The sequence below is a fragment of the Tenrec ecaudatus genome, chromosome 9, assembly GCF_050624435.1.
Source record: "Tenrec ecaudatus isolate mTenEca1 chromosome 9, mTenEca1.hap1, whole genome shotgun sequence".
Taxonomy (NCBI): domain Eukaryota; kingdom Metazoa; phylum Chordata; class Mammalia; order Afrosoricida; family Tenrecidae; genus Tenrec; species Tenrec ecaudatus.
In genome coordinates, this window is record NC_134538.1 from 51,533,852 (window position 1) to 51,549,334 (window position 15,483).

General features: G+C 50.9%; 1 protein-coding gene across 2 annotated transcripts in view; it reads right to left on the reverse strand.

Annotated features, from left to right (window-relative positions):
- Positions 1-6,966: 6,966 nt before the first annotated feature.
- The window catches only part of ARNT2 (aryl hydrocarbon receptor nuclear translocator 2), a 227,260-nt gene continuing 218,743 nt past the window's right edge, over positions 6,967-15,483 (reverse strand). For both annotated transcript variants that reach the window (XM_075558077.1, XM_075558076.1), the window contains exons 18-19: positions 14,941-15,077; positions 6,967-13,190 (exon numbers count right to left, since the gene is read on the reverse strand). In XM_075558077.1, coding sequence (XP_075414192.1) covers positions 13,092-13,190; positions 14,941-15,077 — 236 coding nt within the window. In that variant the 3' untranslated portion in view covers positions 6,967-13,091. The remainder of the gene's footprint in view (positions 13,191-14,940; positions 15,078-15,483) is intronic.

Sequence of the window (15,483 nt, forward strand, 5' to 3'; positions counted from 1 at the left end):
TGAAAGAATAATTTTCTCTGAGTGTCTAGGTCCCTTTTCCTCATCTGTTAGCCGGGAATGCTAGTCTCTGATACTTGGAACCTCCTATAGCTCTGTGGTCCTAAAAAGTCCCACGAGGTTGTTCTTCCTCACTAATTGTTGAATCCCTAGATGAAATGCTCCAGATTGTCCTAGACTGACGTGGTTTCCCAGGATGGCAAATGTTCACAGATAAAGCTAAAAAGAATTGGGATGAGTTGATCACCTCGGCCTGGCAAGAACCCAGGACGCCAAGGACAAGGTCCTCCCCACATCAGCAGGAGCGAGAAAGAGAAGGCTTCATCAAGTTTGTGGAAAATGGAAGGGAAAGACCATGGACGTTTCTCCCAAGCTTTTCAAAGCTCCCTTTACAAAGCTCCCTTTCGTCCTTTATGTTTGTTGTTGTGAAAAGGAAAGATGACATTATTTGGGTGTATAAATAAACTCTGTTACCTTTGCACTGAGAATGGAGCCAAGGTGGCGCAGCAGTTAAGCACTCTGCTAACAGCGAGGCCGGCGGGTCAAGCCAACACTAGTCTATCAGTTCTTGCTCGTCCCCGAGCCACAGCTTTGCGTCACTCAACGGCGGTGTTATTGAAGGCTGCGCTCTGGAGAAACAGACTCTCCGGGTCATCTTCCCGTGGGAAGGTTCCTTAGAGAGCTCTGTGGAAAGGACAACATGTCACCTCCTTCCCTTCCACAAAAATGGGGAAATTGTTCTCTGAATAGTTCTTGCGGTCGGGCCAGGGGTAAGGAGAGTGGAGGCCGCTCAGTTCTCGGTTCCTAGTTCCCACACCCTCCACATCCTAGAGATCACCCTTTCTCTGGAGATCAGTGTAGTTTTCACAATAACCACATTCCAACGACTTTTATCCCAACTTCTGGTTTCTTTCCATCCTGTCTGTTAGGGATTGAATTGTGTACTGCCCCAAAGTCCAATAATCTCTGGGACCTGTGAAGGTGGTCTTGTTCAGACACAGTCTTTGAATATGGTATCAATTAACATGAGGCCATACTGGGAGGTGGGTTCCAATCCGGTATGGATGGTGTCCTCCTAAAAGAGGAGAGGAGGCACAGAGAGGATCTTGGCCATGTCCAAAAGCTAGGAGAGAAATCTGCATCAGATGTTCCCTGGGGCCTCAATATGGCCAGCATCCTGTCTTCTAACTCCTAGAAATGTGAGACAACCCAATTTCTGTTGCTTCACATCACCCACTTTGAGTTACCTTGTTCTACCTTACAGATGAGTCAGACCATCTCCATGCTCTACGGCGGCATACACGGACCACTCTCTCTCATCCACCTTTATCTGATGATCGGTCCTGTTACTGTTGATTTGATGTGGAAAGTGAGCCTAGGAAATGATACCACCAAGGTCTTTAGAACTGACTTTGCTTTAAGGATCCTGAGTCCTCATTGTGCTTATAATGAGGGTTCTTCTTGCCCACGGTGCTCACAGAACCACATTCCCCCTGAAGAGTCAATGGGGTCTGGAAGATCACAGGGTTTCCAACAGCTTCTGTGCACCATTGGTGGCGTTCCGGAGGCCCAGTTTAACCCCACATGTGGACACAATGAGAACCTGGGAATGGAGATGCCATGAACAGAATGAACCCACCTTGTCCTTCCCTCTCACAGAGTCTTGTGGAAGTCAGGGGCGCCCACACTGATGCACCATGTGGATGCAGTGGTGCTTCTTCCCTCCGCATCAGCCCCAAGCCTCGCTTTCATTCTTGTCATATGTGCTTGATTCAAAGTCCAGTGGGGGAGGCGTTAGATGGCTAAACACAAGGTTGGAGGTACCATCCCACCAGCCACCCTTCAGGGGAAGAAGGAGGTTATCTGCTCCTGAAAGGATGCACCGTTTCAGACACTCCATGGAACAGGGCTTCCCAAAGTGGGTGGCACTGCCCCGAGGGGCTGCTGCAATGATCCCAAGGGCGGCCCAAGCAGACACCTGCATTTCATCCTGCACTGTGGGCTGGGGAGCTTCTGGTGATTCAACTAGCCAACCGGTTGGTTAACAGCTGAGCAGGTAACCATCACACTGGGGACAGGTGCTAAACAAGTGTTTACTGAAAGGAAATGTAGGGGGTGGGTGGGAGGGAGAGGTGCACAGCTGCCTGACTTCAAAAAGGTAAAGGAGATCAATTTTGCTCTCCGTGGAGGAGGAGGAGCCAGCCCTTCCTGTTACTCTCTAGAAGGGGAGAGGAGGGGAGTGGGAGAATCCACACAGGCTTTCCTACAGCAGTATTCCCAGCCCAGACTGCTGAGCAGGTGAGTTCGTTAGTTTATTGTGCCAACCTGGCCAGTAAACACATGTGGTGTTAATTGAAGGGTGGAGAGACAAATGGCTCAGTAAGCCTCGTTTGTCAAGTTATCGAGTCTGTTTTTGATGGTTGGACCAGCGTGCAGCTGCCTTAGCCAGTTCCCTGTTTCAGCTGGCAAGGCCTACTTTCTGCAAGACATCCCCACGGAGAAGCCACATGGATCTACCCCGATGCAGCCCTGGGGGCTGGAGCAGCCGTGTGGAGCCCCCTGCCAGCACTGAGATGCTTACACGTTTATTGATTCGGCTTTCCTCCTGCAGTCGGCATCATAGCGTGTGTTTTGTGAGATGGAGGAGGACTTTGTGGATTGGTGTTGGACATATGGGTTAATGTTCGACTTGTGGGCTTGGGCAGCACTGGGTAGGGATGTTTTCTTGATGCACACTTACCCTCTATGTAAAACTCTCTCTTACACATGAGTTTCTGTGGATTTGTTTCTCTAGAGTCCCCACACTGACACAGCAGACACAGACTTTCCTTTGATCCTTGACGTTGTCCCAGCCCCTTACTCATGAGTTCTGTTCATGAAGCCCAATCACCCATCAAGGGATGCTGGTGGTGTGACGGTTAAGCCCTCCCCGCTAACCAAAGGGTTGGAGGTTCGAACCTACCAGCCACTCTGTGCAAGAAAAGTCCTGTCCCTGCCCTGCCACTTTCTCACCTCTGGGTCATTCTATGACCGTTCAATGGCACACTTCCCTTTCACAGACCTTGGCCTTCAAGGGAGCCCTGGTGGCGTGGTGGTTCTGAGTTGGGCTGTGATCCCGTGGTTGGCATTTTGGAACCAGCCGCTCCTGGGGAGAAAGAGTGGGCTTTGTACTCTAGTAAACTTGCTGTCCGGGAAACCCACAGGGGTGCTGTGAGTCAGCACTGACGTGAGGGCAGTGAGTGGCCTCTAAACAGATCCCTGGTGGCTTAGTGGTATGGGTGGAGCCAATGGTTTGCAGCGCTGGCTCTTCACTGAAGGTGGCAGTTTGAACCAAAGCAGCGGCTCTGTGGGAGAAAGACCCGAAGATACGCTTCCACAGTCCTAACCCATGCGCATTGAGGCCCTACCGAGTCAGTGACCCAACTTGGTCTTTCTCAGAAGCAGACGGCCTCTTCGACCTCCCACAGAGCCACGAGTGGTGTTTTCAGTACCTGACCCACGAGTCAAATGGACACGATAGCCGTAAGTCTGGTCTTGTTTTGGGGGGATGTTGTAGGGAGCCCTGGTGTCATTATGGGTGTTGGGCTGGGACCCACTAGCCACACTCAGAAAGCAGATGGGGCTCCCTGCTACCGACCACTATCTAGACCTGGAGCTGACTCGACAGCGGTGCGTACTATGCACAAGAATGTGCACGTTAGGTCCTTTTATATAAACGTGACAGTACTTAAGCCTTCTATTTTCTGCTGCTTCTCTCTGTGTCTTCTCTCCCTATGGCTGAATACAGCCTCGTGAGATGATGCTGTTATTCAGGTGCCTCTGGGTGGGTTCCAACCATCAACCTTTCAGCTTGAATTAGAGTGCTTAATGATGTGTGTCATCCAGGGACTCTGACTCTGACTCTTTCTCTCTCTTTCTCTCTCTCCCTCTCTCCCACACACGCACACACACACACGCGCACACCCCTCTACTCACAGATGCACCTATACAATGTGTTTTTGAGAATGCCTGTTTAATCAAAGTGGACTCATTATTTATGCCCTTCTTACAATTGCTTCTCTATGCTAATATTATATTATGATAATGGTGATATATATCACCTTTAATGATCTAGATGCACACTAATTTATTCATCTCTCAGTAGGCCCAGTGTTCCTTTACATTTTTTCCCTACCTAAGCAATACTACTTTCATCAACATTCTTATGCATATCTGTACTGGAGATTTTATTTTACTAGGATGGGATTCTCAAGCAGGGTCGCTGAGTCCAAGTGCTTGTTCTTTGAAAAATTTAATAGGTGTCATCACAGCACACTCAAAATAAGTTGTCAAAATTTGCACTTCTAACAAAACTATGTAAGAAAAACCGTGTACATGCCATGTTTCTCGGGAATAGGTACAATCCCTCTTTTGTGTTTTGCTTATCATTCTATTTGGATGCGGATGGTCCTTTCACTGGTGAGAGTAAGTCTTTGTCTTCTGAGGTCCTGATTTATGCTTCATTATTAAGCACTTCCATCCCACAGCACAGCTGAGGAAGGCTAAGGAGACTGCATGGTCCTCGCTCAGGTTCAACAGCTGGTGAACGTTTCCCACGGCCGCTTCAAGTGCTTTTCTTCTTTTCACCCAACAGCCCTGCCCCTTTTCTGCTCTTGATATGTTTTCAGAAATGCACCGTGCAAGTCACTCCTTCACCCGACCCCATCGATCGAGAAGGTGTCCTCATCAGTCCGTGGGGTTTTTTCCTCCCCCCTTCTTTTCCCTTTACTTCTGTTTATCCACAAACAAAATAGGAGATGGCTTGACATTGTTAAATTATCCACATTTAAAAATTCAGTATTATACTTTTGGAATGTTTGTAGCTGAAACCATATACTATGTTTTGCAACATATTTCCAAAGGACAAAACCATAGTCTATTAATTCTCCCCAGTCCACTGCCACTGAGTCAATTCTGGGCATATATAAGGTTTTTAGGCTGTAAGTCTTACGGGAGCAGACAGCCTCGCTTTCCTCTAGGTGTGGCTGACGGATCTGCACTGCAGACCTGGTGAGGAGTGGTCCAATGTCCCCCTCCCGCCCAACAGTCCCCAGGGCGCCTGTTAGCGGCTCTGCTGCACTTTCTCAGTTACCGTGGAGCCAGCCAGCCTGCCAGGCCTGAGGGTGTCAGCGTGGAACTGTGTTTCACAGGATTCTCCATGGCTGGTTTTCAGATGAAGATCACAGGCCTTTCCTGTGGGGCACCTCCAAGTTTCGGATTAGCAGTTGAGTGGATTATGATTTGGATCACCCAGAGAAAGGGGGGTGATCACTTGAGATTCCAGGAACTGACAGTTCAAACTCCTTGAGCATTTATCTATTTTCTCTCATTGATTTTTTTCTGACTTCTTCATATTCTCTGGCCACTACTTTGGTGGATATATAAATTGCAAATATTTCCTACTACTTTATTGTCTATTTTTGAAATTTCTGTATGTGGATCTCACACTTAAAAAATAGTTCTATTGGCATATAGTTCACATGTTGTGATACTTTATTGCCAATCTGGCCAATAGGAACATGTGGGATTAATCAGGTCACAGTCTGATTGGGGGGCAAAGAGATAAATGGCTCTGCAAGGCCCGCCTCCCTCTCTATTGCTCTCTGGTGATCAAAGCGTGCTGGAGCGTGCATGCTGCTGTAGCCTGCGGATCATGTCACTAGAGCTTGAGGCTCCCTTGAGACCTGTTTCGCCACGCTGCTGGTGCATACATCTCTTGAGCTTGAGGCTGGTGTATCCTATAGCCTTGCATTCGATATCCCATCGGGGCTGCTTCACTAAGCTCCTGAGCTACTGACTGTTGCTGACCCACCCTGCTGCTTGCTGCCTGTGGGCAGACTCTGCTTGCCTTGCCCCTGGGAGGACTCTGCTGTCTGCTTCCTTGACCTTGGGCCCACAGCCCATGTGAGTTGGACTTCCAATATAATAACTGTTCCGTGGAAGTGAGTTGAACTGAATGAACTCTGTACTGCTGTGTAGTGTAGACTAAGGAACTGTTGTATCCCTTCTCGCTGTGTAAACCCATCCATATCCATATATATATATAATCATATGTGTCCTTGTTTCGTTTTGCTACAGAACCCTGCCTAACACACACGTCATACTAGATAATCATTCTGTCATGTTAAAAAGAGTTGCCCAGTCATCATCAAAATCCATTTCAGCACAATTTCTTGTCCTACTCATGGTTGTTAGCTCCACATTTTCCTCCGCCTTCCCCTGCCATGCCCCTAGGCACTATTAACCCACTTACCGGCTAGTCTGGATTTCATATACAGAAAGTCATTCAAAACTCTCATTGGAAGCAAAAATACCCCCAAAAGTCAAACTCAAAAATGCCTAGACAAAACAGAAAAACCTCAAATAAAAAGAAAGCAAAACAAAAAAATATTAATAACCGAATCAACCTTAAAATGGGTCAAAAGGGAGATCAAATGATAAGGTGTGACGTTTTCACCTGACCACCTCTGCCACATTGACATCACCAGCCTCTCTGTCTGAGAGCAAGGCTAGCCACGCCCTTGGGCCCTGGTCACAGGAGATTCACCGGAGGCTTAGTCCATGGGGACGCTGCCAATGGGTTTTGGGTTTCCACTTCAACCCATAGCTTTCTGGAAACTGGAGGCTCACGATGTAAGCTCTGATACCATTCCCTCTTTTAGATTTGGATTTTATTAGTTACAATTCTTTGGATCCCCCACTTGTAATTATAAAGTATATCTGGTAGACAACTATTCCCTCTTTCTCCCCCTCCTCCTCTCTGTCTCTTTATAGCTAATTAATGATACTTATTGACCACTATTTTCCATTTCCTCTTCCATCAGCAATCTGAGAGCACCACGTCAAATTCAGTAAGAAATTTTGCTGAAATTATATTTCATATCAACTTTATTTAGGAGTAACGTATGCAAAATAAAGTGATCGCACCACTTTGCATATACGAGGGTTCTAGTCGCTTCGCTTCCTGGATAACACTTGCTATCATCCATCAGTCTTCTGTAATTTTAGTCATTCTAATAAACGTGCAGTGGTTTCTCATTGTGGTTTTCATTTGCGTGTCTCTTATGATTCGCGATGTCCAGCTCATTTACATTTGTGTATCTTCTTGGGTGACGGGTCTTTATTTTAACCTGGCTTGTGCTGCGTTGTTGTAGGACGTCGTCAGAGTTCTGTAGATATTCTGGAGACAGGTACTTTGTCAGATATAATTCTAAATTTCTCCCCCAGTCAGTAGCTTATCTTTCATTCTTTGAACAGTGACCTAGGAAGAGCAAATGTTTTGAATTTCGATTCGGTCCAGTTTATCAGTTCACTCTTCCATGGGTCACACTTTTGGCGTAGGACCTAAGAGGTCTGTTTCCAACCCAAGATCGCAAACCTTTTCTCCTGCATCAGTACTTTAAATAGTTCATGTCAGGAATGCCGTGAAAGCTGTCTTAAAAACAAGCAATGCCAGGTTTTAGGGGCTTTCAGGTTATTTTAATTAGCTTTTCAGCTAGAATGCAAACCATCCTCCTTTGACAAAGACTCAGATTAGTAAGTATTTTGTAGTGGTTTGAGCACATGGAAATACTAATTTGGGGGGAGAATTAAAATGAAAAAAAGCGTTTCTGAAGAAGACAGGACTTACAGGGTTTGGCAGGGAGACCGGAGATCAAATCCGGGTTCTGCCACTTTCTTCTGACGGCGTAGATCATCCTGAGCTTCTCTGTGCCCCAGTGACTTCATCTTCCCGTGGGACTGGGTGCCGTGGGGTTGAGGCTGCCACATCCTGTGACATTCAAACGACCCCCGGGGGGTTCTAAACGAATCCTCACTGGAGCCAGTCCCAAGATCTGTCCCCACTGGTGTCGCTGGGTGAGCTCAAATCTGCCACCAGTGCTTAACTGCTGTGCCGTCAGCGCGCCTTACCTTCATCAGCAAAGCAGGCCCAACCGCCGACCATGTTTCTAATGATTAACAAAACATAACATTTGCGAAAGGCTTTGTAGCTCTCCCTTAAATCCAGAAACTCAAGCACTATCCATCCCCCTTCTCTTGCCCCCAAAGCTGTATTTCACAAAGGGACCATCCTCCGCATTCCTGTGCACTGCACCCATCACCGCCTGTGACAAGGTCCAGTGAGACACTCCCCAAACCAAGGTGTGGGCTCCGCGGATGGTTCAGTTACCAAGTCAGCCCGGGCGGTTCATCGTTCAGAGCAAAGTCCTTTTTATTGTACTGAAATTTCCAAAGGCAGTTAACGTTAGTTACACATATACACACCGACTTGATAACTACTAGTCATAGAGAACATCCAAGAAATACAGATGACTTATCCACAGCGCAGTCCACATCCATCAGAAAGAAAGTCGAAAAGAGAAGTGAGGAAGTGCCCCCCTGGGAGAGCTTTAGATTTTACAGGAGAATGAGACTGCTGTTGGAGGTCAGCTGCCCGTCCTTCACAGAGTACAGGACCTTCACGCTGGGCTCTCGCAGTTAGTGCCCCACACACTTTGGTCAGCTGCCTGTCCACCATTCCCACTTTGAATTGCAGGCACACCCACATGTGAAAATGAGCCTGCACAGCTGGCTGGTGGGGGCTGCAGGATGGGGGGCGGGGGTATTCAAGTGACCTCAGGGTGCAGGCAGGTGAGGGGAAGGTGGACAGCTAGGCGGCTCCGAGCTCCTTGAATACCCAGGTTAGGGGGATGGAGGCTGCACAGATCCTGGCAAGTCAGGGCGCAGTGACTCAATGGCCAAGCCCTACGTACAATACAAAGAGGCGAGCTTCCCTTCTGACTTGCCATCCCTAGACCTGTTAGGTCAGCGGCCTAGTCCTGTTTATAAGACGGGCAGTAAGGGTGCTGGAGCCAGGGGCGCCGGGGCCGTGTGTTCGCTGCTCCAGCGCAGCTCATATGCTGCCAACAGTACCGCTGGGGAGGGGACAAGACTGTCATTCATTTCTCCAGGGCTGGCTGCACTTCCAGTTAGCAGGAAAACTGACGGCCACGAGCGGGGCTAACCTGAGGAACACACAGCCCCCGTGATGACTTATACTTAAGTGCCCCAGTGTGGTGCTTGGGGTTGGGTGTTCGCTCGTTGGCTGCTGACCCCATGAATAACAGAACAAAATTCTGCTCTGCCACCCTTACATGACTGTGATGAGCCCACGGTTGCAGCCACTGTCAGCAAGCTCTCCAGTGTAAGACCCATCACTCACAGCGTGCATTCAAAAACAACGGAAGGGTTGGGTTTAATACGCTGGAAAGGGGAACCGAATGTGGTTCTACCACTTCCTGGAACCTTCGGGAAAACATTAGCAGGGACCGACATCTAGGACATTCTAGAACCGTCCTCATCCACTGCCATGATCACTAATTCGGTCTCAGTTGCGCCTCAATGTGGCTGCTTTTGTGTCATTGCCAATGGCCCAGGCAGCCACCACATGGCCTTCTCTGTGGAAGACCATCTGCTTGAAGGCCCCGGCGATGTCTGGTGGTTCTGATGAGGTGAATGCGACACAGGCTCTCGAAGCCATAAAGGATGACTTCAGGTGAGAAAGTATCTCTCACCTTTCTGACTCAGGCTTCAAGTTCATCCCCAGGTAGAGAGTAGGCTACGTCTGAAGGCCAAGCAGGTAAGAGTGTCCATGAACATTCTGGCTTCCAGAGCTGGGCTAATTAACCAAGTCTTTCATTCTTATTTCAGGTTTGCTAAAAACATAATATAACAAAACATGGTGAGAGAATCCCTTGGGTTTGGCATTTTCCTGGGCCTGGGCTTCCCCTCCTCCCCACATCTCCTGTTTTCTTATTGCCACGTGATGGCTAACTTCTTAACGGCACATCTGAAGAAGCTGACTGGGGAGTGATTGAGACAATGGAACTCAAGTCAGCCGATCAGATCCTTTGTTAGTGCTCTTTGGACGAAGCTGGAAGGAGTGGCGGTGGGAAGATTTCCCTTTAGTGCTCCCTGGTATGCCTAGTTGTTGGTCACCCATCAACTTTTGTCTCCAGGACTTAGAACTGAGTTGGCTGCAACCTCGGCCCCTATTGTAGCTGGAGAAGCCGATGAAAGGTTCTTGGGAACAGGGATCATCTCTTATTTTTTTTTATTTCCCCTAGGTGCTCAGCAGGGACCCAGATACCAGACAGGCCCACAGCCAAGTGTGTAGCTGATTTACTGTATCTAAGAAAAGTCCCCAACTTCCAAAATTCCAAACTCATTAGCTAAGGGCCACAGGTTTGCTTTCATCTCACTGAGAAAACTTACTGATCCAAATTATACTCTTGTGCCATCTGGGAAAAGAATTATGGTCACTGCCTGGAACAAGCTCAAGGCTGTGGGTGGCAGAAGTGGCCCTGGGTGGGACAGGGGCAGGAGGTAGGGGAAGTGAATTGTTTAATGTGGCTCTTCCCGCCAAAGTCTCTCCCACCAAATGACCTTTTCCTGCATGAGTCTGCTAAGAAGGTGGGGGCAGATACTGATAGGATTCACCTATGAGCAATTGTGGACAAGAGTCCCTGAATTGCCATCCTGCTGCATATAAAACGAACTCTGTGAAATATGAGAAAGGATCTCATTACCAGCAGGAGGTAGGAGTGGAGCACCTCCTCTGGACCTGAGATCCCTGGGCAGTGAGCCCCTTAAATCTAGGAGACAGCTATCCCATCAAAGGAGCAGCAGCAGAGCCAGAGCATGAAATAGAGTGATGCACTTCTCAATTCAAGGAGCCAGGAAAGCTTTTGTGTAGGAGGCTAGAGGGGGGAGTGGTGTGCCTCTGGGCACTTAATTGGGGGAGCTGGGCTTGCTGACCCATGGAGTTTGCGCTGAATGCCTGTGGCTTGAGACTTCCAGGGGATTGATATACTCCTTTGGGCATTTATCAGCAGACCTGAAATAACTTTATTACATGTCTTGGTAATTCAACCTGAACATTTGTCACTGGCATTACAACTTGTTAACATCCTGAATAAACCCTATAATCATGAAGTTTGTCTGTGAGTTCTGTGTAGCCATTGCAATAAATATGAGAACCCAGAGAGGTAAAATCTAGAACTCTTATTTTAGACACACTCAGGGCAATGCACGGAGGCTGGCTCTGTTAGGACGTGCCCATGCGCAGATTTTTGACCTCCCATCATTTCCCCAGAAGTGAAATGACTCCCTTGAGAGGAGCCAGCACTGGGTTCATTTGAACGCAGGCCCAATCACCACTATGTACAAGAGGATGAAAAGCTGCCTTGAACCTGAAAAATGCATGCGAGTCTCGATCTGGCCTGAGATCACACAGTTATCTCGATCATGACACCCAGAGGCAGACCACAGAGCCATGCTGCACTTCTGACAGCTGAAGCCACCTGGGCTCCCTACCACCTGCCCTGAATGCTAGGCAGGGCCGAGGTCTAAAGCAGAGCTTCCAAAGCATCGTTGAACCACTCTCCACCTTCCTCCCTGCTTCAGGCCGGGCTCACGCTGCAGCCTCCCCGCAAATCTACTCACTCGCACGGTCCTCTGGAACCTGGGGAGAGGGGCTCCCTGTGTGGTTTCAAGTGTTCTCGTCGCTCCCCAGTGCCTGGCAGGGTCTACATGAAGGGACTCTGGGAAGGATGTTAAGGTTTCTGGGGGTGGGTCCTCTGCCCTCCCCTGAGGCAGCCCTGCGAGGCTTCTCTGCTGAAAGGGTGTCTGTGAGCTGCTTGGCTGGCCATGTGAGACAGGAGGCTGAAAACAAGACAGACTGCTCGTAACGTAAAGGGCATTGGTGGGGTGGAGGGTGGCCACAGAGGAAGTGAAAAAAAGGGAGAACTTATTCTGAAACTCCTTTCCTCCCATGTGGGGGACACCGAGTAATCTTAGGGCCATGGGCAGATATGTCTACAACCCCGCTCTCAACTCCCATCTCCAGACCACCCAAAGCATTCAAGACCTTGGTGGGATGTGGCAGCAGCAGAATTAGAATCATGCCTAGGACCCAAGTCTTTCATGTCATGGACCTGATTTCCTTGGCTCCTTAATTGAGTTGAAGAAAGAAGATCCGTGTGGCCCGGGCGAAGTGGCTCAGAGTCCCGGTCTCTGCACATGGCTTGACCCTTCAAACGTCTCCAGTCAGTGAGCAGAAAAGGCCCCGGGCTGGGCTGGGGATGCATGGCCAGTGAAGCTGGGGTACATGACGAGGCCACAAGCTTGCCTCTCATCTGGACAGACGGCCCACGGTGACCCCTGAGCACATGACCACTGCAGACACTAGCAGGGAGCAGGCTTGGGTCAAAGAGCGGTACCTTCACGACCTTGGGGAAGCAGCTGACATGCTGGTCGGCAGCCGCTCCCAGGACCTGTGCTGGGAGCGCCAACAGAACTGGAAGCTACAGGCCCAGGCAGCTCCATCAGGAGGTTGAGCTTGGGGCCAGGGTGTTCACATGACACACTCTGGGTTCTGTACACTCACTTTGGCTGCACACGACAGACACGGGGCACGACACACCCACTGAGACTGGAAGTCATGTCACACCGCACAAAGTACACACACCCCACTGTACAGTGGGCCCACAGAGGGGTCAGGCTGAGCCTAGAAGCTGGGGGTTGGGGGGCTGGACAGTGTGCCCTTGATGTCCCTGTGCACCTCTCTTCCTGCTCAGCTCATACCACAAAGGCTCTGCATCCTGCTTCCTCAATGTCTAGCACCCCGAGTCCTACCCATGTGGTGGAAGTTAACCATAAGAAGGAAATTGGTTTCAGAACTGAGGGCCAGCCTGCTCATGCTGCCGGACCGCTCTGGGCCTGCAGTGAACCCTGCAAAGGTGTATGCCGTCTACTAAGAGATTATTCACAATCCTGTTTTAGGGGCCCCATCTGCCCCCCACTCCAAGCACACACACATAAAATACAATAAATACAACCAACTCCTAAGTGTTGAACAATGCCCTGGCCAGTGCAGAGTGGGCAGTGAGGATTGATGGGGGAGGGGGTTCTGCACAGAACAGGCAGGGCAGCAGGGGGAGGGCGGGCTTGTTCACATCCAAATCGACTTCCCAGCACGGGCAGCACTGCGTCGGAGAGCCTCGCACCGCCTGCGGCTACTCGGAAAAGGGCGGGAACATGCCCAGGTCAGCAAAGTCTTCGATGTTATAGTTGCCTGTCCCCTGGGTCGGATCTCCTGGCATGGGCAGCATGTCCTGCAGAGAAGGGAGCCACAGGGCAGTCGGTCATTCTCCCGTGCTCTGGGGATGTCCCAGGAGCTCAGCCTGCCTCTCCCCCTCACTGTCCTCTTTCTGGGGGCAGCCTAGAACCCCCACCCCCACCCTGACCCCAGTCGCTGGGGGATGCTCTGCAGGGCCTCAGTCTACCTGGAGAAGCCTGCCTGGCCCCCAGCATGTACACAAATACATCAGAACTATAATGCCAGGCAGGGCATGGGTGCCTGTGTAGAGGGCAGGGCCAATCCCCACATGCTTCAGACTTAGACGTGACAGCTGCGTGCCCTGGGCCCAAGACAACCCAGCCTTTCATGCAGGGGCAGCCGGATTCCGACCCCTCAGGGCACTTTCATTCTGTGGAATTCGAGGCCCGCGAGATGGTCAGGGAACAAAGAATTCTGTGGGCAAATGAGTTTGGGAAGCAAGGCGTATGTTGCCAGCCTTCTGGAACTCCAGTCCCCTTTAGGGTCAGAGAGAATCTCAGAAGTCCTGCAGTAGAATCTGAATAACTGGGGTTAGCCAGTGTTTTGCAAACATCGCTGACCAAGAATTCTTTATCGTATTAAGACCATTCAGCTCCACTTTAGGGACTTGGGTTTGACAGGGCCGAGGAGAGGTATCTGAGGATGGGTAAGGGCTGGGAGCAGTCAGGGGCAGGGGCTGGGGGTGGGGAAAGGTCCGTGAGCAGGTCGGTGTGGACCAGGCTAAGGTCCTGGTGAGGCATTCCCTGCACATGTAAACGGAGAATGAGACGGACACCGGGGCTCTAAACCGTTGTCTGTGAGCATGCTGGCTGGCCTGACAGGACAGGTGTTTGGGATGAGTGTGGGGTCCAGTGAAGAGAGGGTCCCTAAGAAGGGGGCGTTCACAACCCCAGGAGGCCCCCCTGCAGCTACAGTTTTATTTCTGCTCATGATCGTGCTTTGTGAGGCATCTTGAGGTTCTACGGGAGTCAGAGGGAGCCTGATTGTTGTCATGGGCTTTGCCCCACCATGGAATTCCCGAGGGAGAAGCTGAGCACTTGGCGGAGGCTGAGTCAAGGGGCTGTACCCCGCACCCCCATGCAGAGCCTCCAGTGAGAACATTTGTGACGGAGAGTGGAGTCCCAGGGACCCCCAAGGGGACAGAGTGCTGATCTGAGGCGCTACCAGCCAGACCGTCTGCAGCTGCATCATCAGGGCAGGTCTGTCCCAGGCCCTAGCCCCCGGGGTGCCCCCAGCTGTGGGAAGCCAGGACTCCAATGTCAGGTGTTAAGTGTTCTCAACCAGAGGGCAGCACCTGGGCTTGCCTGGAGAAAAGAGCTGAGCCAGGGTGGATGTGTTCAGGCTGGGTAGGCAAACCTCCCCTCCTGGGTGCTGCCAGAGCAGAGGGGCTGTGTCTGGGCAGTTGGGGACAATCAGGCTTGGAGAAGCCTCAGAATCTGCTGGGGTGGCTGCTAGGTGACATAAGTCTCGCTCCTGAAGCTCAGGGTGAAACTCCAGACTCAGCACCACCACCCCCTTTGTCCATCTCAGCTCTAAAGCTAAAGGCCCCCTCACCTTTCCTGTGTGCGTCTGACACTCCTTGCTACACCTGGACTCCCCTCTAGCTCAGGATTACAACGTGGCCCCGGCCAGGCCAGAACTCACAATCAATCACAAGCGGGCGGAGCTGCGGCCCAGGCCGAGGGAGAAAGGAAGCAGAGAGAAGGCGCAGGTACCTACGAGAGGGCGCTGCTCGCTGGATTTACCTGGAACACTTCAGTCTGACTGGGCTGCTGGTGGGAATGCTGCTCACCGCTCTGCTGACCATGGTGCTGGCTCTGCCACTGCGACCAGACTTCCGAGGGCCGCCCTGGAAACTGCCCGCTGCTTTGTCCGCTTTCAGCTGAAAGATCGGATGCACAGGACACTTCCTTGAAAAGCCATCCCCGGGGTCCCCCTGCAGCTATCAGGGGCCCTCACTTCTGAAAGGCTGGCCGCCCGTCTGTCCATTCTGGCTCAGACAGACACACGTTGGTGCAGCACCAGAAAGGCCAGGCGGTAAGCGAGAGGATGGCTCTGAGGAATGGCGCAGGAACTGGGCTCGAGAGGGTACTACCGTGGGAGACTGTGGTGCCCTTTGCGACTGCTGAGGGCAGCTCCAGCTGGGTGGCTGGGGCCACGGGCATGTGTGTGGAACCCAGGGCATGGGCAGGGCTAGCGCTGGCAGGAGGACAAGGACGCAGACCTTGCCGAGCACAGCGTCTCGGCTCACAGGCTGCTCCCTCAGCCTTTCCTTGGGACGCGTCCGT